General features: G+C 34.3%; 2 protein-coding genes across 3 annotated transcripts; both read left to right on the plus strand.

Annotated features, from left to right (window-relative positions):
* The first annotated feature begins 2,012 nt into the window (after window positions 1-2,012).
* On the plus strand, window positions 2,013-8,439 carry LOC130644468 (katanin p60 ATPase-containing subunit A1-like). Its single transcript, XM_057450092.1, has 10 exons — window positions 2,013-2,310; window positions 2,592-2,773; window positions 3,876-4,071; window positions 4,150-4,247; window positions 4,692-4,797; window positions 4,958-5,116; window positions 5,829-5,955; window positions 6,902-7,036; window positions 7,385-7,511; window positions 8,143-8,439. Exons 1-10 carry the CDS (start codon window positions 2,143-2,145, stop codon window positions 8,339-8,341), a joined length of 1,497 nt encoding a protein of 498 aa, XP_057306075.1. The 5' UTR covers window positions 2,013-2,142; the 3' UTR covers window positions 8,342-8,439.
* Window positions 8,440-10,712: 2,273 nt separating this feature from the next.
* On the plus strand, window positions 10,713-20,984 carry LOC130644467 (AT-rich interactive domain-containing protein 1A-like). Of its 2 annotated transcripts, none has more exons than XM_057450090.1 (11): window positions 10,713-11,564; window positions 13,745-14,077; window positions 14,168-14,276; window positions 14,444-14,851; window positions 16,099-16,182; window positions 16,291-16,460; window positions 16,549-16,599; window positions 16,717-16,798; window positions 17,097-17,191; window positions 17,480-18,536; window positions 18,693-20,984. In XM_057450090.1, exons 1-11 carry the CDS (start codon window positions 11,091-11,093, stop codon window positions 20,552-20,554), a joined length of 4,725 nt encoding a protein of 1,574 aa, XP_057306073.1. In that variant the 5' UTR covers window positions 10,713-11,090; the 3' UTR covers window positions 20,555-20,984. The 2 variants fall into 2 exon arrangements, with proteins under 2 accessions (XP_057306073.1, XP_057306074.1); XM_057450091.1 differs by having other exon boundaries at window positions 14,447-14,851.
* The last annotated feature ends 3,341 nt before the right edge of the window (window positions 20,985-24,325 follow it).

Raw genomic sequence — 24,325 nt, forward strand, 5'->3', positions numbered from 1 at the left:
TTCAAAGTTCTTGAAAACGGATTCCTCTTTTTCTTCTGTCGTGTCTCACTATGCAAAGTGTCAACTTATGCATAGCGAGACACAACTTCTAAACAATTGCTTCTATGAAAAGAAAACTGGTTAAAGCAAAAGTTTACATATTAAAAAATTATAATTTAAATTATTAGACCATAGAGACTGACTTTTTTCAGCAAAGCCTTAAGGTGAACCAATAAAATGTTTGTTTCATCTAGCAGAAAATAATTTTGCTTCTTATTAACATTACTTGATCCTCTGATGCAAATCACTAGAGACCTATGCAAGTTATAAGTTGATTTTCCTTTAAGCCATTTTTAGAATTTAACAAACGTTTGTTTTGATTGCTGCTCCAAAAATGGATTATAAAATATGCAGCATTCCACTGGACATGTTGCCAAAACATGAAAATACCAAGGAATAATGCCTTCTGTTGGGTTCTGCTTAATTCCTAGGTAGTTATCCTAGGTAATTCTTCAACAGTAATGATAACTCGCCTATATCCTGCTTAAGCACCAACCAAAAACAATATTTTTATTGTCAGAGAATACATGATCATACCATTCACTTAATTTGTTCATTACAGCATTTCTTGAAAACAATCTGCTTTATTATTGTTTGGGTTAAAGTTATTACAGTTAATAAAGTAGAGGGGTAACTTTTAAGTAACAGTATAGTTTTAGCTTTTTCCCAACCAGCATTTCCACATTTTTTGCATTATATTGAGATACATAAAACATAGCCAATGTTGTCAATGCTCTAGGAGAAGTGAATTATTGTAAACTTAAGTTGTTGCAGCATTTGATATTTCTTTACCTTTTTAAGTGTATTTACCTCTATGCTGCTTTGCTGCATGTTTGAAATCTTTTTTTACAATGTTGGGTGACTGGTGGTGCCATCAATGGGTGGGTTAAAATTCATTTATGACAAGTTAGTTTCAAAAGTTTGATAGTGACCCACACAATGCTTTATGTAGATTTTGCCGAAAAACATTATCTATAGCTTGAGAAGGTTTATGTAGATTAAATTGTACTGTTAAGTAAATATTTGAGAGAACTATAAGTTAGAATACATTATTTTAACAAAACTATGTTAACATTTGAAATTTTTCCTAAATCCTTTTAAACTAGTTCATTTTTTTTTTCATTTTCAGCATTATCTCTTAACTAGTCGTTAGCCCATGGAAAATCCACAGGTTCGCTTGTGCTATAAATTTACCCGTGGCAACAAAGTGGATAAAAATTATAGATTTAATATTGGTGCTTCCGTAGCACGATTGTCTAACTCAGGGGGGGGGGTTCGCGCAGAAACAGACAGACGGAATACGGCTAATATTAAAGAGACTAGTCATTAGCCCATGGAAAAATCCACGGGTTCGCCCCTCCTTTAAATTTACCCGTCGCAACAGAGTGGATAAAAATATATTGCATTTGATATTCGTGTTTCCGTAACATCATTTTCTAACTCAGTGGGGATGTCCGCGCAGAGACAGACAGACAGAATACGGCTGTTATAATAGAGGTTTTATTTTGTCCTGAAATGTCCTATTTTTAGAAAAAGTTCACTAGCTACCTTTAAACCACAAAAACAGCTTGATAAGATCAAGGTTAAGTTTAGCTTATTCTTTTAATGCACTGTGTGTTGGCCAAATTCATAAAATCCTTTGTTTAAACAAAGTTGGTTTCACAAAACTTATAAATATGTTATATAATATTTATACAATATTTATAGTGCTTTAAGAGGTTTTTATTCGTGGGTTAAGGAATTTTTAGTAATTGAAAATAGTAACTTTGAAAGAAATGGTGTTAAAAGTACTTTGTTTTTGTAATCTTAAGGCCTTTTTTACTTCTTTTAAACTGAGTTAAAATATCATTTAGCACTTATAGTTAAGGCTGGGTGTGAGTAGGAGGGAGTTATCATTGAATTTGTACTGCTTTTGCCAAAGCTTTGTGTATCCTTCATGGCGTATTTTTTTGACTAACGTACAAGAGTTCTTGTTTCTTTAATTGTTTTGCTTTCTAGATTCTGATAACAATATTTTTTTATGATTTTATGTTTAAAATTAATAATTACTGCTCACTTTAATTCTATATTTAAAATTGTATCTATTTTCAGCCATATTAAAATATGAGTGCAAATTATAACGAAATATGTGAGAACACACGATTGGCTCGAGAGAATGCTTTGCTTGGCCAATATGATTCCGCTTTAGTCTACTATCAAGGTGTTCTTCAACAGATTCAAAAATTAATTGTTCAAATAAAAGAGCCATCACGCAAGCAGAAATGGCAAGTGGTAAGTATTTTGTGCAGTTAAAGAAATCTATTTTGTGTGTATAAATTTTTGCACAATTATGAAATGTGAATGTATTTTGCGCTCATTACTATTTGCTCAAGTACAAATTGTTCCACAAATAAAAAGGAAGGATATATTAAAATTCTGGGTTTTGACAAAATATATAGATGCATTTAAAATGCCTTTCAGCCGTCAGTTTTTGCGCATTTTCAGGAAATTTCCGTACTAAAATTTGCACAAAAACAAAATATTACAGTGCTTTTATTTTTTTTCTTCCCAAGGCAAGACAGGAGATTGCTCAAGAATTTGAATATGTGAAAGATATCAACAAAACACTTGCAGGTTTCAAACGTGATACATTTAATGCTCCACAACCTCAACAACGACTGCGAGACTATGGTAATGCACCTGCTAGAGAAAGCAGAGATCCAGATGTTTGGCTTCCACCTGCTCCAGTTGAGAGGTGCTATTTATTTATATTAACAAATCTCTATACTTTTTAGTGATTGACAATTCCCCCATGTATAAGGAGGGATGCATGATAATTTATTAAATGTTTAATTTGTGAAAATTGTGTTTTAAGGAAAATTTTATTTTTAATTATTTTCTATATTATACAGTTTTTGTTCTGCTATTTATATTCAGAAAATTTCAACCTTCTGTCTCTGCATTTAATTGACATTTGTTAGTATTTCATTTTTGTATTATGCACAGCATGGTATAGCATGCATTAAATATGGAGGTCAACCGATTAGCATAAAAATATTGATCGGTTTGGGTTTCCACAGGTGAAAGCCAATATTTAATACACCTACCAATAATAGAATTTATTTTGTTAAAAATTCTGTCCTAAAAAAATATTTAAAATTTTTTTTCTGAATTGGCATTTCCATCTTATATAATAATTAGTATGTCGTAAAGAAGAGTTCAGTTTAACTTTATGACAGTCTTTATGACAACTTTATAAGTCTCAAAACATTGCTTTTTCTTGTTGGGTATACTATTAACCCTATTTGGGCTGGGGAAAAAGCCCCCCCCCCTCCAAAAACAATGAATGAAACATGGTATTGTATTGATACTTAGTACACATGTTGACTAAGTCATTTAAACATCATTAGGATAAAAAAAATTGAATGACCGAAAAGTCCCCCCTGGCTTCTCAGAGCCCCCAGCCTGGCCTGAATAAGGTTAGGCTGACTTACCAATCATTTTGATTATCACATAAGAACATTTTCTTTATGTATTTTGATTGGCCAGGCAATTTCATTTAAGCAGAGTCTGTAGATGGTATAACCCAGCAATTCCATCTAATAGTTATCCATTGTTTTTTTTTTGGTGGTAGTTGTTTGTTTTTTTGAGTAAAAACTGTCAGCTTTGGCTCCTGATTTCCAAAAGGTTTAAAAAAATCCTTCCATTTTATGGATGCCCACACACTTTTAAAACTTGCAGAAAGCCAATTTTTTAATAAACTTTTTTATATACGCTTGGTGTCTTTTTACTTCCTAAAAATTCTTAACTTAGACACTCTATATAGCTAATATAAAGTTAAAAGCATCTATTTCTAGACCATCGAAACCAGTATCTCGTCCAGTTGTCAGAAACATACGTAGCAATAACGATGATCGATCTAGTAGGCCAAGCCGAGGCAAAGCCCCTGTTCAATCGAAACGCGGAAATGCTGGTGGCAAACAAGCTGATAAAGCACCTGTAAAAGCCAAAGTGGATACTGGTCGCAAAAACAAAGAAGATAAACCTGTCAACGTGTGTTTTTATCTAATATTTTTTGTATAAAAACTTGTTTAAAATGGTTATTTATTTATAGGTAATTTTTCTTTGCAGGATAACGAAGAGCCTCGTTTTGAGGGATCAGGATACGATAAAGATCTTGTGGAAGGACTAGAAAGGGATATTGTTCAAAAGAATCCGAATGTTAGATGGTACACCCTACTACCTTCTTTTACGCCCTTTTGTTGCCTAATTTTTAATGATTTTTAAATAGTGAATATGTATGAAGTATATACAATTAATATTTCCTATAATAGTGCTCAAAGTGTATAAAAGTGTATAAAGTAAAATTTACGTGAAATTGCACTTTTTTTCGTGCATATTTTACCACAATTCAGAAGAAGTTACAAGGGTGTTCCTATTTTCACACTCTGAGTTTATAAAACAACAGCAACTGATTCCATACTTTAAGCGCACATTGCGATGCGCTTTAGCAGTTATTCACTCCTTCTACAGGACTGTATAGAACTTTTAGAGAACGAATTATTGTGCTGTTGTTAGAAACATCGTTAGAAATATCGTTGTTTTAATGTTTATATATAAGTGGTGTTCGTTTGCTTGTCGTTTAATCTAGGCCAAATATTTCTTTTTCCTAGGACTGATATCGCAGAACTTAACGAAGCAAAGAAGTTACTAAACGAAGCAGTGGTGTTGCCGCTGTGGATGCCAGACTTTTTTAAGGGTATTCGGCGACCTTGGAAAGTAAATAGAACTGAATGATCATTTTTATATAGTATTAATTGAACTAGTTCATAAGAATATTAAGGCTAAAAATGGATAAAATTTTCAGCTACATACAGATTTAGGTAGAATTTTTTATAAATAAATAGACATCAGTTTGATGTTCGGCATGTTTCTTCAGGGCGTTTTAATGGTCGGACCACCTGGAACTGGCAAGACGATGCTAGCGAAAGCCGTAGCAACAGAATGTGGCACAACTTTCTTTAACGTCACGTCGTCGACGCTGACGTCGAAATATCGTGGTGAATCGGAGAAGTTGGTCAGGTTGCTGTTTGAAATGGTAAGTTTGTGACAAAGGATTCCCGGGTAATTTTTTTGGGTTGAGGAAAGTCTTGGAATAGCCTGGTAATAGGGCCGTACCGGCGTAAATGGACAAGGTGAGCAGTGTGTTAATGTGAAAAAGATTTGTGCAAGAATATCTTTTTTAGGGAGTTAAAAACTCTGCCTTTTCTCTTAGTCCGCCATATTATTATGTCCTCTAAAAAAATAATTGGGGGCCTGCTTCTGGCCTACGACAATTTGAAAAACGATAGGCAAAAAATTTGGAATTTTAAGACACTGCTATTTTTAACGTCTCTTCAAAACTCCTCAAATTTTCTCCAAGATTAGATTATTTCAACAACTTTTTTCCTTAAATCTTATTTTTGCGAAAGTATTTTTTTATTTTCAAAATGCATAGAAATATAACTGGGTACAGAAATAATTTTTTCTTCACTCTCTTTAATTTTCATCACTCCTCTTAAAGTTTTTAGATATTCTCAATTTCTTTGAAAAAATATGGAAATGTCCTCAAATTTCCTTAATATTTTTATATTTAAAAATTACCGTCAATTATACTTGCATCTCCTTTAACTTTGACTAAAAAAAAAAAAAATTGCATTCCTGTATATAGGTGCAAGGGAGAGTTTTTTGGTCAATTTTTTTTAAATTAAAATGTTTAATGAAGTAACCCGTTGTTTTGATATGTCTCCGAAACTCCGGTTTGTGTTTAGGCTCGCTTCTACGCACCTAGTACTATATTTGTTGACGAAATCGACTCGATATGTAGCAAGCGAGGCAGTGACAGCGAGCACGAGGCAAGTAGGCGAGTCAAATCGGAACTACTGATACAAATGGATGGTATGATCTAGTTTTTTAATTGCTTTTTTTCTTTTTGTTTATAGTTTAATATTTTTATGTGTTTCAGAATACTCACTTTAAAACTATAGATGAGTTGTTTTTTACTATACATAGAAAAATGGCCAAAAAAATTAAAGCAGGAAATAATGAACAAAAGAGACGAAGTTTCTCTAGGTGACAAATATTTTTTCCGATGAATAATTTTAGCTGAAATATGCGGAATCTGTTTTCTGTGCTTATCGCGATAATGTTTTTGTAGCGTTACGTGAGAAATAAGAAATAAGACATCTTGTGATTTTTCAATTCAAAGTAATGTTTTTCTAAACAATCGTCTTGAGACCCGTCGCCAAATTCACGACTCGTATAGTGCGAAAAAATTATGTAGCAGTTGCATGTCGAACAGTTAGCTACAGCCTATTCACTGCCATTGTATCGTGGGAATAGATTGTGAGTGTGTGCCCAAATTTTATTTTCAGTTATATTGGACACACCCAGTCGGACTTAATATTCGTCACCTAAAAGGTTTTTTGGTCATTTTTGTCCTTCGAGGAATTTAAATTTACGATATAGGTAAAAATGTGATAATTGCAATGTCATCGAAAAGAAAAATGGAACTGGTTCCATATTTTTATTATTTTATATCTACAAGAAAAAGCTAAGAAAATCATATGTTAAGAAATAATAGATAATCATATGTAAAATGAGTAATAGGGTGTAACAACACGCATATATGTAAAAAAATATAATAGATAAACTTATACAATTTCTACACTGTTGTCCAAACTCAATTTTATGAAATGATGAAATTGGATTTGTGAGAACATAAAACAACAACTACAAAATAACCCATCAACTCATTAAGGTGTTCTTTGTGTAAAACTAATTACCCTGATGTAATTAATTGATATAAATTGCTTTTAATTTAAAATTAATTCTTCCTTTACAGGCGTTTCAGGCAATACATCGGAGACCGATGCCACTAAAGTAGTTATGGTTCTTGCTGCTACAAATTTCCCGTGGGATATTGACGAAGCCCTCCGTCGTAGATTGGAAAAACGAATTTACATCCCTCTTCCGTCGGGTATTTTTTTGTTTTCTTTGATTACGTAACTTCTTTTATAACGCCCGTCAAAAACAAGTGATATTTCCATTTCTTTGGAACCAAAAAAATATTTACATGTTTTATTTTGCGGTTTGTATCAGTGATAATTCAAATCCGTAATTGCAGAGTTTTGATTTGTGTAGTCTGGTAAATCAGACGTAATTCCACAATGGCTTTTTATTAGCTATTAAACCTAATAAAGTTATTTTTAGAATCGTCTCCTCTAAATATCTATGTCAACTTGCAAAGCACAGCTTAATTAGCTGTGATGACGTATTCAATTAGTTAGTATTCAATTTAACCTTTGTTTGTTGTGTCTGATTTCAGCGAAAGGTCGAGAGGAGTTGTTAAAAATCAATTTACGCGAAGTGAAATGTGCTGAAGGTGTTGATCTGGCTTCATTGGCAGAGAAAATGGATGGGTACAGTGGCTCGGACATTACAAATGTTTGCAGGTGAGTTACAAGTACGCCCATCTGCTTTCCCCAGGCTCATTGTGACTAGAGGGCGGGGGTTAAGGGGCAACGTTACACCTTATTTCAATCACTACAACCGATAAAATTTTATAATGCTTAAATTGCATCGTTTAGATGATCTAATTTTTTACACCCTTTTCAACGGGGTCTGCGTGGACACTATCTCTTCACCTAATAAAAGAAAGTCTTTTCTTCCCTACTGTGACACCTACTTGAACACCGCAGTAACCAGTAACCTAAGTCTTGTGTGATGCAAAATAAAAATTCACTGTAAACACGTATTCATCATAACTAGGTCTCTACTTTAGAACTTCTTTAACGTGAACGTAATTTAAGTTTTTTAATCTCTTTTTTTTCTACTTGCGACAGCTTTCTTTCTTGAGGAAACATTGAGATTGTGATAAATTTGTTTTATAAAAATTGTGTTTTAATAGAGCTAGGAGAAGTCAGAAAGTTTATATTTTGTTTATATCTACGTCAAATCAAATCGAAAATTTTAAATATTGGTTTACACTTTGTTACTGCTTTGAAAGATAATGTTTCTTTTTCAATTAAGAATTCCATGTTCTTTACAATCATAAATGATATTTTTTGAACTATTTTTTTTCAGAGACGCTTCCATGATGGTAATGCGGAGACGTATAAGTGGGCTTTCTGCGGAGGAAATTAAAAATCTACCGAAAGAAGAACTTGATATACCGATCGGTCAGCAAGACTTTGAAGAAGCGTTGAAAAAAGTGTCAAAGTCTGTGTCGAATGACGATATTAAAAGATATGTCGATTGGATGGAAGAATTCGGTTCCGTTTAAAAATGGAAAAGACAGGTTGTTCACCTTGGTATCAATAAAAAAATTGTAAATTTATATTCGTTTGTTTTTGTGAATATCATCTTCATTTAGATCTATAATATATATTTTTTTGATTTTGTGACTTTAAAATTCAAGTTTAAACAATATTAGCCTCGCTTATTTTTCTTTTTACACGTTTTTTATGTCGGTAAGCTTTCGCTCAAGCCATTATATTTCCAAAAAATCATTACATCGAATTTGTCATAAAAAACACGTTCAAAAAAAAGCTGACAATCAACCGAAGATTTTTTTTCCAATTTTCTAATAAAACAACAATATTTGGGGAAACTTGATTGGAAAAATGGAAAGAGAATAAAACAAGAGCTGAATCCATTGTCATAACAAGCTTTTCATATAGGATTGCACCAGCTGTCTGAGTCAAGAAGAATTGTGATCCTTTTTCATATATATATTTTACGATCTTTCAAAGATCTTTTGGAAAGAAAAGTGCTTCCATAGTCAATTTCAATTCTTATTTCTATTTCAATTTCTATTTCAATTTCCGTGAGATTTCACTTCGTTGAGGGGACTCTCACATAGGTTAGATGGAAAAAGTAAATTTTGTTTCGTTCTATTTACAGCCCTACCTGTGCAAAAGATATTTAGCATGTAATGCAAACAAGCCTGAAGAGACTTTGTGATGATTGTGATTCTTGTAAACTGAATTCTTATTAAAAATAGTGTACGCTTCCCGAAGAATCGGGATGAAATTTTGATTTGAGAAGCATTAGATGTGGTTTAGATAAGTTTTATACCTGCCTAACTCGTATGAACAGCTCTAAAACAGAGTCAAATACGATTCCGCATTTCACTGAGAAAAGTAGTATAAATAAGTTTGATTCTGCATCAAGAAACTATTCACAAGATTATCCCATGTCCTTATTTAAATAAAAAAACATCCAATGTATGTCAAGGATAAGCCCATGGTCGCAAAGAACCAAGGGAAGATAAACGCAAGGTAACCTCCCAACCTAAAATGTGCTAGTTCTTAAAAACCAGCTCTTTTTTGCATAAAACATACTCACAATTTAATCGCATTTCATAGTGAGCATACTTTAATATGTTTAAATATTTAAAACAGCCATAAAATTTGTTTGTAGAGAAGTTGCACATTATGTGATGTGCATTTTGACGCATAACCAATGCGCAAACTGTTTTTTCATCGCGAAAAACGTCATAGCGTTTGAAAACATGTTTATCGGGGTAACAATAAATTAAAGGTTTCAACAATCCCTCGCGTTTCGTATTTGGTGAAATGTGTGTGTACAAAATTAATTAAAAAATTCGTGATCTAGTCATTTAATCTTTCCGGGGGTCAGTTCTACTTTTAATATTTAGATAATCTCTTGAAAACAATTAACGATGTAGTGTTTTTCCCGATTTTTCCATTGCACTGTTTACTTTTTTACTCGTGTAGTATCGCCAAAGTAATTTAATCTTCTAAAAAAACTTATTTGATATTATAATCGTTATTTCGGCTACATATTTCTAAGAATACACAATTTATTAATCTTTACAGCCACCTGCCACAATACAAGTGCGACGTCAATATTTTGATATCATTATGACATCATAAAATCATTTTCCCGCCGTTTTTCATTCATTGCGTGTGCAACATGTTACATTGGCATAGCAACGGAAATCGACTCACATGTGCACATTATCTACCTAAAATTATTAAAATTATTCTTTGTTTAATATCTAGTTTTTTATCATCAAGTTTGTGACATTTATTACTAGTTCAATTCTCACTTTTTAGTTCTTTTTAGAAGTGTATATAAAAATTGCTGATCATTCATATATTCTCACAACATGTTTAATTATCCTGAACAGCGTGCGATAAAGGCTTCTTTATTTATCAGGCCAATAAAAACATGTGGCCTCAACTTCACAGGTGAATGAGTTGAGTATAAACCGTGGAAAGCGTCCAGAAACTGTGGTCGAAACTGTTTGTTGCGCTTTAAAATATCGTTTAAAAATAAAATCTGTCAATTAAGCTGTATTTCCAGTGTCTTCTTGAACGTAGGAATGGACGTAATAAACACCAGAACGATGATTGGCACTTTCGTAAACAATGTTCCATTTAGGACGGGGGTATAACAATTTTTAAAAAAAATAAGTAAGGAGGCTAAAAACATTGTAATACTATTTTTAGTGTAAACAAATACTAATTAATAAATATGTTTAATCATGATGCCTTTTAAAATATTAAATAAAATTTATTGATTAGTACGTCACAATTATTTGCTGCCAGCAGGATGTAGAATCAGTTTCCCTTTTGTTGCCCACCCCGCCATTATGAACGCTGAATCGTGAGCCGCCTGGAGGTCTGAGCCGAGCCAATTTAGTTTTGCATTATAGCTTCGGGAAAGAGTTTCCATCTTGAATTTTCTGAGATTGAGAAAATATGGTTTATATATTGTACAAAAAATAGATATTGCCATAAGTTATCTACGTGATTTAGCTAGCTTAAAGTAGAGGAAGAGCTTGTTTTGTTATTTAGCCGATTAAGATGGTCATTACTGTCGATTTATACTCACAAATAGGCTGCCAAACGAGTGCCATACACAGATCAATTTGAACATATTGCGTCAAAAGGAAGGCATATAGTTACTTATAAACCTCGTAAAAAGGTGAAACTTAGAAATATATCAATAAGTATGAATATGTTCATGGAAAAACCATTGATTTGAACATATTTTGATCTATAATGAACCAACAAAACATGATGCAACAGTTCTTTGATCAGCAGCAGGGTAATGTGAATGGATTTCCTGGTACTGGCTTTCAAGGAAATCAACAAATACCTGGCTCCTATGGAAATGGCCCAACTGCTGGTTCAAATCCTTATATGGCAAATTCAAATATAAGACAACAGAATGGATTATCAAGATATGGAATGAATGAGAATGAAACATTCGATATGCAAAGCCCAAGTAACAGTCAGACGCCCCCAAATTTTCAGAACTTTATGGACCCTCGATTAAGTGGATTTGACCCAAGAAATAGGTCTAATTTTGATCCCAATGGAATGATGCCAGGCATGGATGCCTTTAATGGAAATGGCAGCTTTCCTGGCAAAATGAGAATGAATGAAATGGCTGCTATGTTCAATAATCCTGCTGCTCTTGCTGCTTTTCAGAGGCAGAGAATGGCTGGTATGTTCAATGCAGGACGTGAAAACGTAAGTTGTAGATATGCTGTTGTATTCGCAGTTTGGCGTTAAAGTATAATTTTAATGCAAAATAGCTTTAACTAACTAGGATTGGACTATTTACAGTGCAGCAGGAATTTCAAACTAACAAATCTAAGTATCCAAAACATCCTGAAGTATCCAATATCTAAGAAATAATAAAGATTTGAGGATATAAAAGAATACCTTCATTAATCAAATCTTGCATTTGTAAAGGTTTGTCTACACAAACGGCCAGCATTATAATGGCATTCGTGTCCCGGCCTGTTATTGGCGTAAACAGAATATATAATGTCGGAAAATGTCTGAGAAAATTACTAGTAATGATTCAATTACCTGTGTTTGACTTGTTTAGTCTGGTCTCTTAAAGCAAAGCATGCTACTACAAATTATTCCTTGATCATGATATATAAATGCCAACTGAATCAATACTGCTGTGCTATAATACTATATCAATACTGCTAATTTTATGATACTATATCTTACAGGTTTCTATTTATCCATGCTCACATAACTTTTCCTGTCTTTTCATTATTTATAAACTAGATATTAACCTTCATTGCAATGTGAATATTTAACATTTTCAAAAAAGAATAGAATAAACAATATTGCTTGTTTTAGATACGTTTGTTTTTTACAATTAAGAAATTTTAAGGTGCATGGAAAAAAACAATTCAAGCTTGGGCACCTAAAGAACCCATGAAGTACACGAGAAGACATACTAATGTTTTGAATTCTTAAAGTCCTGAGTCAAAATAATGCAAATTAGTCTTTGTCTTACTTCTTATTACCAGGTTACTTTGTCAACCTGTGCAAGTTTTGTGTTGCAAATCCTTGTACATATTACAAAACCATGCTTCGAATATAAACTTTCATTTATATTACTAAGATATAAAAGAATATTTTGTGTTATAATATACTTCTTAGTTTTTTCAGCATTGTGATAATCAAGTCCCAACACTATTCCCTAGACTATTCTCTATTTGGGCAGAAGTATAGGAGCTATCTGTATATATTATCTGTGGATTAAATGGGAGGTTTAGTCCCTCTAAAACTGCCACTAGAAATTGAAAATCTTTTAAAATTAGTGAGGCCAATCACGAATTACTAAACCATTTACAGCACTTTATGCAATTATTTGTATTCTTAATGAAGCACAAGCTTGTAACACTTATAAGCCTCAATTCACTTAAAAAACAGCCTGGATATTTCAGTGTCCATTGATTTTGCAGGTTTTAAAGTTTAAGGATTTTTTAGTTTGACTAAAACTGACCTAACAATGTGGTAGGTTGAAGCACAAAGACAATATTTGTAGGTTATAGTAACAAACCCAATTTTGAAAGTGGCAACATTGTTACTAGAAACACAGCCTTTGAATTTCAGAAATATAGATAGATGTGCATATTTTACATGGCTAGCCTCACAAATATCGAGGGATATACCCTGTCTATTATTTCCAGGAGGGGCCATGGCGTAGATGGAGAGTCCTAGAGTATTTAATGCTCATTTTGAGCTACGCAGACCCAATTAGAGCCTGCGCTCTACTAGACAACTCCCGGCAACATCCAACGGCCCACACAGTGTGCCATCTTCCCAATTTCCCTCACATGGCTTGGGTTAACCCGGGGCTATGGTAACATTCACTCGCCCATGTTGAATCGCCGTCAAGAGGAATCAAACCCCGGTCTCCCGCACAGAGTACGAGAGCTATAACCACTAATCTACGCACCACTATATTTGCATATTTGCTTCAGCAAGTGATTGCTGGAGTACCCTAACTCTACCACTAGGCTACAGACTAATAGTCCTATAAAACATACATATAGAACAAATTTTTTATGTCTTGATCAACTCAACTATTGAGAAATGGTAACAAATTATTAAGATAAAGATTTGATTGTTGCACATTGGTTGCATATAAATACACCAACAGGCTCGCAATATTCTTAAGCATCATAAGTCAAAATGACCCGTATGTTTCTCTTAAATTTTAACGACATACGCATTTTAACTTAGGTGAACATCAAGATTTTGTTTGATTTCAATTCCAGGATTTTTTAGGATTTATTTTACAAAATTTATGTAAACGTATATCCCTAGAGTTGATATGAAATGTTTTTTGTTGTTGATTCTGCTGTATCTCCTAATAAGGTTCTTCTTTTTTTCTAAAGGATTTTATGTCTCCCACCAACCCGTTTGGAGGATTTAACCCACAACAAGCAGCACAGTTAATGCAGCAGCAAAGAATGGCTGCGTTCCAACGTCAGGTGCAAGAGCAGTTAGCTGCACAACAAGCTGCTGATGCCAATCGATCTAGTTTTCCAGGTGCAACTAACTCACCATCAAATGGATCTACCAGTGATAACAGTCTCAATCAACATAATAGTTTACCTAACTTTGGTGGAAGTGGTAGCTTTCCGCAACAACACAACAGACAGTCAAGCATGGCTAGTAGTGATTCAGCTTCGAATTCAGACCTGGCTTCTCATCAGTCAGCTGCAGTTGTATGTAGCAAAATAAATTCCTTATTGATTTTAGCACCGCCTACCTTTGGTGCCTTTAGTTATATTGTTGGTCATTTTTCTTTCTTTTAGGTTTCAGGTGCACCTGTCACAGCTTCAACTAATTCAACTAACCAAGCAAATGAGACAACACAAAAGTTACCAGCAGATAATACCATGCCCCGACCTCCCATTGATCAATGTTAGTTTCATAATTTCTTCTTTACCTTTATGACTTTTCCAAGCTTTTAAATGTAATGAATTCATTTATAAAAAAGGAGAAATGTACTTGTCACTCTCCTTAGCAATATCAACAACCTATAATGCAATAATTTTATGACTCAATTTAACTGTGTTTATTTTTTTTAGCAGGTGGTAGTGATGCCCAGAGGAATGCAGCCATATTAGCAGCTGCTGCTGTTAGGGCTGCTGCTGCTGCATCAACTCGAGGAAGGGGAGGATTTCCCACTCCTAACGCAGGTGGTATTAGCAACTACCCATTTGGTCCACGCTTTACTGGAAGTACTGAACAGATGCCATCACCATTCCAGCAATCACAATTAAATCAACCACCTGACTTCAGTGTCCTCTCACCCAATAAAGATGTGCAAATGAACATTCTTAATGCATCATCTCCAATGAGTCAGGGACGTGCCACACCAAGAAATGGCAATCCACCTCCTTACTCTCCCATGGCTAATAGTACTGACAGCAATCACAGTGCATCTGGCTCTGTCAAGGGATCTATTTCAAACATTTCTGTCAAATCATCTGAAGGTAATCTGAAGGTTTTTTATTTGCAAACTATTGTTTTTAAAATGTAAATGTCTGTCTTATTGAACTGATATGTTATATTGATGAAAGGTAATATATGCAAATTAAAGAAATGTGGAAAAAGTAATATTTATTTATCAGCAAAAAGAACAAATTTGTGCTTTCAATAAAATATGGTTGCTGCTTCTTTTTTTTCACTATGTGGACAAGTTCTTGTACTGATTTGACAAGGAACTTTTCCGATATCTATAGGGTTAGTTGAAAAACTACGAGTTGCATTTGATAGAAAGGATTAAACCTGCTATTTATTTACTAGAGAAAAATAAACGGAAAAATCTATTTCTGCCAAGTTTTTGCCCAATTTAGTTACGTTAAATAACATTTGCCACAGAAATTTTATCATCACAGTGGTGTGAAGTTTTGTTTGAGTGTAAATACTATAAGTCAAGTATAAGTTAATGGTAATATATATCTGAACACTTTAAGATTTCACAAATTCTTAGTATCTTTTCATCCATTCTAAATTTATTTCCAAGAAATGCAAGACTTTACCTAACTTGATAATAAGTCTTTTATCTATTTTGGATATGTTGATTAAAGCCACAATAACTTTATTTATGAAACATCTTCCATATTTGCTACGAGACAACATGGAAGCTTGGCAACAGCTAGTTGTGTTATATCTTTATATTAACAATTATGCTCTATATTTATCTTTTAAAAATGTTCTAAAAATAACTTATTAATGTTTCATTTGCTTCTTAATGAGAGCATAAGCAACTAAAAATACATCAAGTTTTATAGCCTATTTTTATTTCAAGGTTTAGCATCGCCATGGTAATGAATCTAATTAGCTACTTTTTTAAAAAAAGAAATTCCTCTGTTCCCCCAGTGTGCTCAATAAAATGTCAACTAATTAATGAGCTCATTGTTTTCTGTTAATTAGCAGGAAATTAGGCAGCAAACTTTGTTAGTGTACTCCAATCCATATCATGCTGTTCTGATATAAGCTTGTTCTTTCCCACAGGTTCTCCCCTATTAAATTGTCTGTGATTAATAATTAATCAGCTTGTGTTTTCATTATTTAATATTTTTTTTAAAAGCATACATTTTTGATTGTTCAGGAAGACATTTTTACCATGTCAAGATGGTGATATCACCATGAATATATAAGACATAAATATATTTTTTAACAAACACTTACCTTATTATCAAAACTGTATGTTATAAGAATGTTTTTTTTTGTTCAGGATCTCAACAAAATCTTTTATCACAGCAGTCAAATGAAGAAAATGCTAAGGTGAATCCCAGTCTGCAATCAAAGAAAGATCATGGTAATATTTTTATGGATTTTCTGATAGATAGCTACATATATCTTATTGCATTATATTATAAAAATATTAGAATATTTATATTTTACATTTGTTTTGGTTAATTTGTAGAAGCTAACCATTCTGGCTGTTCACTCTTGGTTGCTGGCAGTGCAACAAAACTGTCTGCTCCACCAACACCTTTATCAATGCCAGTTGCATCTCCCTCTCCATCACCATTTCAAGATGATTCTGAATTGTCGAGTTTAAGTCCGTCATGGCCACAGACACCTCTTTCTCCGGTAATTATAAAGTATTCTGTTTATTGCTTTTCTATCCATAATAATTTTACTGCATGTACTATTTAGTTTTTGTTTTGTTTTTATTTAGAATGCCCAGAAAATTTTAAAAGCCCGTGCTTCACCGAAACAATATGAGCAGGTACATTTTACTTCTTAAATTTGCACAATGGTTAATCATGGTTTTATATCTCTACACTATCCTTGATGTAGAAGGAGATAATGTAAGTCTTTTTATATCAATATATATTTTGTTTAGTTATCAAAAGTGTATGATTTAATTGATGATGGGGAGAAGAAACAATTTCTGGAAAGATATTTAGCATTTATGAGTGTCCATGGTATGTAAACATTCCTTTTTATATCCAGCCTTAGTCCTCTAATAAATTTACAGTTTCCCTATGGTATTATGAGAGTTCATAATACCATAGGGAAGAGAGAGTTCATATTCGCTACGAAGTAGGACACGTACTTTTGTAGCATTTGAGATATTATCCTGATAAGAAAATTAAGTGGATTGGGGCATTTGGAAAGAATGAAGATTTAAAAAAGGAGTGGAAATCTAGCGTGTGATACAATTCTGAAATCCTGTGAAGATTATCTTCTGTAAGTTTGTGTTAATTTTTTGCTGTCATTTAGGAACACCAGTAACCAAGTTGCCAGTTATTGGAAAGCGTCCATTGGATTTGTACACACTGTTTCGTGCAGTATGCGAAAGAGGAGGAATTCAACAAGTATGTTACTATGTTTATATGTCTTAGTAATGTTTTCTGGCTACCAAAAATTTTTCAGTGTTTTCTGGAATATAAAAGTTTAGGCTATTAAAACCTGTTAAATTTTATGTTTTGAAAAACTATGAACTATCTATATTTTAAGAAAACCTTTGGTCTTCAAAGATTGGTCTTCATTGTTCCACAAAATTTTGTCAAGATTTTTAAAATATGAAATGGTCTTTAAACGGTTTTTTTTCTCAAATTTGACACCTAGTGCTGTCTTAGTGTTAATCCATGCTTTTCTCTTAGGTAATGGAAAAGCGACTTTTTAGAGAAGTTCTTACTGCTCTCAATTTACCAAGTGGCAACAGTGCACTAGCTTACCTTGTGAAATCACAATACATGAAATATTTGCACGCATACGAAGTAAAGGAAAAGGAATCTTTTGTAGCGAAATGGAATAGCCGTAAAGCATCAGGTATAAAACAGGAACTCAATGTTCCCACAATCGCATTAAATGATTCGTTGAATCCTTCTAACGGCCAAAACAAACTTGCAGTACCAGGTCAAAACCAAGTTAACAATACTTTTCAAATGAACTCCAGCGCGTCTACTCCAAACTGGCCGCCCAATGCTTTTTCTAGTAATTCAATGGCTAATTCTTCTATAGCAAGTTCAGTAGTTGGAGACAGTAATCAGTTTGGCCCAAGAATGACTTTTTCTAACCCGGGAGTAGTTAATCCAGGTGGATTGCCTACATATGGGCAACCAGGAATGCCACCTCCAGGATATGGTGGGAACCAGGAAATGCCTCCCAGCTATCCAAACTTTGCTGGTTATCAAAACCAAATGTTTCCACGAGGTCCAATGCAAAACTACAATATGCGACCTAGTATGTCAAATGATGGAATGTCCCAAGGTTGGGCAAGAGGATTTTCACCGCGGCAGGGTCCACCAGAATTATTTCCTGAAGGTTTACAACGCATGCCGTGGACGCAACAACCAAATCAGCGACACCCTATGTCTGCATTTGGCACTCCGACATACCCCAATGCTAAACCGCGAGGTCAAATGCCACCAATATCACGCGATTCTTTGCAACAAATAAAGTACAACGCCCAACAGGAGCACCTGAGGATGCAGTTACAACAACACCAAGAACAGCAACAACAACAGCGAAAACAACGTTTAAACATGCAACAGGAGGTAGGCAAGTTGCATGGCAAGGGACAGAAAATCAACACCCCTGAAACAAAATCACATTCTGCTAGTTCGCTGAAACGAGAGTTAGCATTCCCAGCTGATTGTGTTGAAGGTGTAAAACCAGCGTTGTCGAAGCGGAAGAAACTCACCTCGAAAGATTTAGGTTAGATTTTATTCTGTCAGTTTTTTTGTTTGTTTTTTGTTGCATTTATTTTGTCAACGTCTTCTACCTAACTACATGTAACTGCCACATTGTTCTTGTTTTTACCAATTATTGAGCTCGTGACAATAAACTAGAAACATACTTTTCAAATTTCAGGCCCAATTGAAGCTTGGCGGATCATGATGTCTTTAAAGTCTGGTTTAGTTGCTGAGTGCACGTGGGCGATTGATACGTTAAATATCCTTCTCGCCGACGACACTACTATCACATACTTTCACCTCAACAAATTACCAGGATTACTCGATACGCTAATGGATCATTACAGACGTTCCCTAGCTAACTTGTTCAACATGTTTAAAGAACTAGAAATCCCGCTATTACCAGCTTCCGATAAAACTAGTTCCGAAAACAGTACTAAATCGATAGACGATGAGATTGCTGATTTATGGGTGGGTGTGTGTAAAAACTCGAAGGGTAGTTACAGTTCAAATATCGCTTCTGCTGTTGTAGTAGCTGGAATGAAGGAGGTTTTAAACACGGGAAAAGAGTTCTGGGACAGTGGTGGCGGTGATAATACCAGCCACATACGGACATCGTTTCCCACGAAAGACGTGAAATTAAAAACGTTCCCTAAAGGCTTGACTTACGTTACGAAGTCTGAGGAGGAAAAACAGCGGAAAATCGACGCGTTAAAATTGCACATGGATGCTGAAGAGACGACAAATATTAAACGTGATTCTGATAAGATCAAGACGGACAGTTCTAAGGGTGACAACGAAACAATATTAAAAGCCGACATAAAGGATAAAAATACAGTGTGCATGAGTGTTTTACAAGATCTTATGAAGAATCACAGTGAAGATAAAAAAGAGGATCATGACGAAGATCCGTTAGTGCGCAAGTTGTTAAAGGATTTAGAGTTCGACATTCCCTGCGACAAGAAGTATTTAGAAGATTCTAAGGAATTCATCGAGTATTTAAATCGACGGCTGAACCGTGAAAACCGCGGAAATGTTCAAAGCGAACAGTGCATCGTGAAACAGAACACTCCGTTTGTTGGATCGTTAGAGAGCGACGTGTCCCTTCTTAACAGATGTGTTGCGTTGTCGAATATTTTTCGTAGTTTGTCGTTTATTCAAGATAATGATGTCGAGCTTGCGGGTCACACGGGTTTGCTGCTTGTCTGTGGTCAGATTCTCTTACGTAAACATCAACATGCTATCACGGATCATTCTCAGTTTAAGCTTGGACTAGATGAACGCGTTGTTGTAAACAATGCAATTTCAGACGACCAAACGGCGTCTTGGTGGGATTCAGTTCACGCTATAAGGGAGAATACGTTAGTTATGCTCGGAAACATTGGCGGTCATTTACATCTTGCACGTATCAAAGAAAACGTGTACCGACCGCTTATTCACGGTTTAATTCATTGGCTTGTGTGTCGCTCCTCTGAGGCTTTGGACCCGATGCCGACTGCGCCAGGTTCTCATGCGTTATCCGCTAAAAGGCTCGCAATGGAAACCCTAGCTAAGTTAACTATAAACGCTGCGAATGTGGAACATGTTATATCGTGTCCTGTGGAGTCACAACTGGGTGATGTGGCAGACATTCTTATTAAACAAATCGCCAGAAAGCATCCCATTCCTACACGTGAATTCGCAATCATATTATTAGATAATTTGGCTCATTCCGAACAATTTGCTAAAACTTTGGCAGAACGCAAAGCCGGTATCAATAACCTAGTGAAATTCGTTTACGAAGCTGAGAAGAACACGTCGAATTACCTCTCGTCGGGAGGGCGTGTCCAACCCGGCCTTAATGCTGAAGATATCTGTGGTACTACAATCAGCTTGCTGCGCCGTTCTGTAAATATTCTTTTATCCATGGCTAAAGTGCCGTGCAACCGACCAGCAATAACTCCTTACACGAACGATATATTAGCTCTTACTACTTCCCAGATGATAGACACAAGCGTACTGGCCTTATTGGCTAAAGTTCTTTTCGAACTGAGCGAATGATAGTATATGTTTGTTTTTTTGTACTTATTCCTCTTATTCATAATAAAATTCTACAACCATGTAAATTTTTTGATAGATTCATCTCTCCGTTTTTATTTTTTCCTTTTTATTGTATTTTGGAGACATTTTCTTTTGATAAAAAAAGTAATCTCACAAGATATTTCTTGAAGATAGCTCTGTTATTTTAATAAATCTCGCCTTATTATCTTTTTTCAATGTTTCATCGTGTGTATGCCGTTTTATCTTCGTTCGCAGGCTTTGTTTAAAGGTTCACTGTGAGTAGGAAATGAGATTTTTGTAAGTTTTATATGTGAATTGTTTCATCGATTTAAAAGCTGGTATTGTACGTAGTAACTGGAACTGTCTATTTTCAAAATTATGACGCAAGAGTATATATAAAAATATAAGCGGCTCTGGTCTTTTTTATCAACGTTGTTAGTTTTTGTTTGTTTGTTTGTTTTAGTCCAGTCGTTTAAGCTTATGACCTGGAAAAAATGATCTAACCTGAAATTTAACCTTCCTTATGATATGTGGAATCGCCACAACAAAAGCCCCATAAAATCTTGTGGAAATAGTCGTTTAAGCTTATGACCTGGAAAAAATGATCTAACCTGAAATTTAACCTTCCTTATGATATGTAGAATCGCCACAAAAAAAGCCCCATAAAATCTTGTGGAAATTGAGGTGTCCGCCATTTTTAAAATGGCGTAATTCTTCACGTCAAATTTTCAAAGTTTTATTTTTAGTCTAAATTTAGGCATGTTTAGGCTCCTTAAAAAGATAATTTTATCCTTGTTAATTTTTTTTCACACAGATGTCACATTAGAAAACAGGGAAAACGACTTTTTTAATTTAGACTTGTGTTGAATTTTGGGAAAACACACAGATCATTTTTTTTCCAGGTTTTGACTAAAATTTTACTGCGTCGACTGGAGTATTTGTTTTCCCCGAAGTAGCGCACATTTGAACGACTACAATTCAAGGCTTGCGAAACCTCGAAAGAGCACGGGCATTTAAAAAGGTGCCAGCAAGGGATGAATTTATTTTTTGTATAAACTTGCCAAACCTTCAGTAAAATCCTCTTAAAAAAGGGTCTATTGCTCCCTGTCATTGTGCAAAAAATGAGAAAAAGTAATAATCCAATCCTGAGAAATGTAAAAACCGTAAATTTGGACCGTTTTGGCTCATTTTGCGCATTAATCCGCCATTTTTTTAGCCGCTAAGATTTTTTCTAAAAAAACTGACTTGTCACCTTCGAGGTTTTTTCTCTATCTTTGTGTAAAAGTCGGAAAAAACTATTGATCCAATTCTGAGAAAAGCTGGTAACGAACAGACGCAGTCTTTTTGCTCCTGCCTTGTTTAACTAATTTAAAACTGCAACTGAGAGGAGGATACGAAAGCGCATATTTCTAGGTTGTGCAATATAACAGTTATAGTTTTGTTTATTTATTTTTACAAAAAAATGTAATATCTGGAACTGCTAATAATAAAATAATACAAGAAACCCTGGGGGCTCTAAGAATTTCCGCTTGCTACAAAAATATTTGATGACAACCTGCTACTTCGTTGTGTTATCGTGTCAAACATTCGAAGAGGTTTGGTGCATGAAGCTCTGAAGATAAAGCACACAAGTGACATTATATCTTGCAACAAACGAAAATAAAACGAAACGTGTCATAATAAACTCACATTTTAAAAGAAATTGCAAACAAAAAATAAATCCTATCATTCATGGTTGAAAGTCTTGCGATTGAAACGTTTATGGTCTTAAACGGCATTTAGTTGACAAAAAATCTAAATTTTGATGTGACCATCATGTTCAGCATACTTTTCTTATTAACTGTGCCAATTTTTGTCGTAAATAAGGTAGTTTTAATTTTTGGACCAATATTGGCCTAAAATGGCATTTAGGTGACAAAAATCAAAATTTTGATTTCACCATTATGTTCAGCATACTTTTTTGTTAACTGTGCCAATATTTTAGAAAACAAATACCAATTTTGGCCTGAAACGTCAATACGAGACTTCCCAGTAGTTAAGGAGCTTGGGTGCGAAGTTTACATCTGTGACGGAGGAACGTGAAATCCCTGGGTCGATTTTTTGTCAAAAAATGCTCCGAAAGAAAAAAAACGACGGTTTTAAAGAATTTCCTACGCCTTCGGGCGCGGAAATTCAAAAAGTTCCTAAAGGCAAAATGTTTCAGATGCAAAAATTTATTAAAAAAGTTCTCTGACCATCGTACATACGAGAAAAAGCGAAAAGAAGCACGAAGAAAACGAGAAGAACCGGAAAAGTTAGTAGAAGAAGAAAAAGCAAGACAGGCCAGGATAAGCTGCAAAAAGTGAGAATTATTAACTTACTAGACCGAACTTCCAGAACGACTTTTTTACTTCTATACTGTCCCAGACGGCCATTATCAATATCGCAACGGTATGTTCCGCGGTCAGTACTTTTCATATAAGCAAAATACAAATCCCCATCTAGACTTTTACTAAAGTGTGAGGAACCAAGTTGTACATCTCTAAAACGTATATACAGCACAAATAAAAGGGCGTAAAAAAATACATTTGATACATTGAATGCAAAAAATACATTGAAATACACTAATAGAAAAATGGTAGGTAAAAAAATATGCACAAAATTTGTCCACTAAATTTTGCGCAATTAGTCAGTTGCTGATTAATTTTCTGAAGAATAAATTGAAAGCTCTTTCCAAAGCAGCATTTAAAATAAAAATGGATAATAAGCTATCATACACACCATGAAGAAAGTTTACAAATTCTCTTTTTCTAAATGTTCACTTAAAATTTAAACTAAAATTATTTAAACGTATCTTTTTATTATTGTATGCTTGCATTGTCCACAGCATTATTTCCTTAACGGCGCTGCGCTTGCTGATAGTTTTGGTGCTGGGGTCGAGCTTGTGCTGGCCAAATTAGTGCCAATGAACTTATTTTTCATAAATAAATTTCAGCAGATTTTTCTTTCATCGAACAGAAATTTATTTTTTATAAATGAATTTGGTTTCTTCTATAAACATAAAAAACTAACAAGATGAGAAGTAATATTCCCAATGAAGTATTCGCAATGATAGGGTATTGTCACCCTCGTCCCCAGGGCTTTTTGCCTCCTGGTGACGAGGGTGGGGTATTGAATACTTAGTACAGGGTAAACTGTGTCACACATCCGGGTGTGGCACTTAGTACAGGAATATGCCGAGACTTATGATGAAACCTATTGTTACTTCTTTGAAGCAAATAGGGTTGTCAGCAATTTTATATTCTGCAGAACAAGTTGCTGTGGATGTTTAAAATGAATTGTGAGTGGTTTTAAGGTGTGGTGTTTTGACTGATTAGTGCAGGAAAATCGTGTTGCAAACACAAGAAATAACTTTCTCACAACTTTGTTATTTACAAGACATAAAATTTAAATTGGATATTTATTACTGTGCCTTAAAACTACTTTCTCAATTTCTCTGGCTGGGTAAAGAACATGTTTTATCTATCTCACTTATTTTAATTATGAGAATTGCTTTAATATTTTCTGCACATCAACCTCGTCCCCAGGACCCCCTTTCACTTTTTTATATTGGAGACGGCGCGAGGTTGTTTTGCACATACATCCTTGTGGAAATTGATATGCTGTCAACAAAATTTTAGGAACTCAGAAATTATGATAATATTGAAAAATTGTTTTAGATTTATTTCATTAAACCGGTCTAACATTATATACTAAGTTTCAAGTCATTATTTTAATTTTTACTGAACTAAT

Source organism: Hydractinia symbiolongicarpus, chromosome 5 (genome assembly GCF_029227915.1).
Source record: "Hydractinia symbiolongicarpus strain clone_291-10 chromosome 5, HSymV2.1, whole genome shotgun sequence".
NCBI classification, from domain to species: domain Eukaryota; kingdom Metazoa; phylum Cnidaria; class Hydrozoa; order Anthoathecata; family Hydractiniidae; genus Hydractinia; species Hydractinia symbiolongicarpus.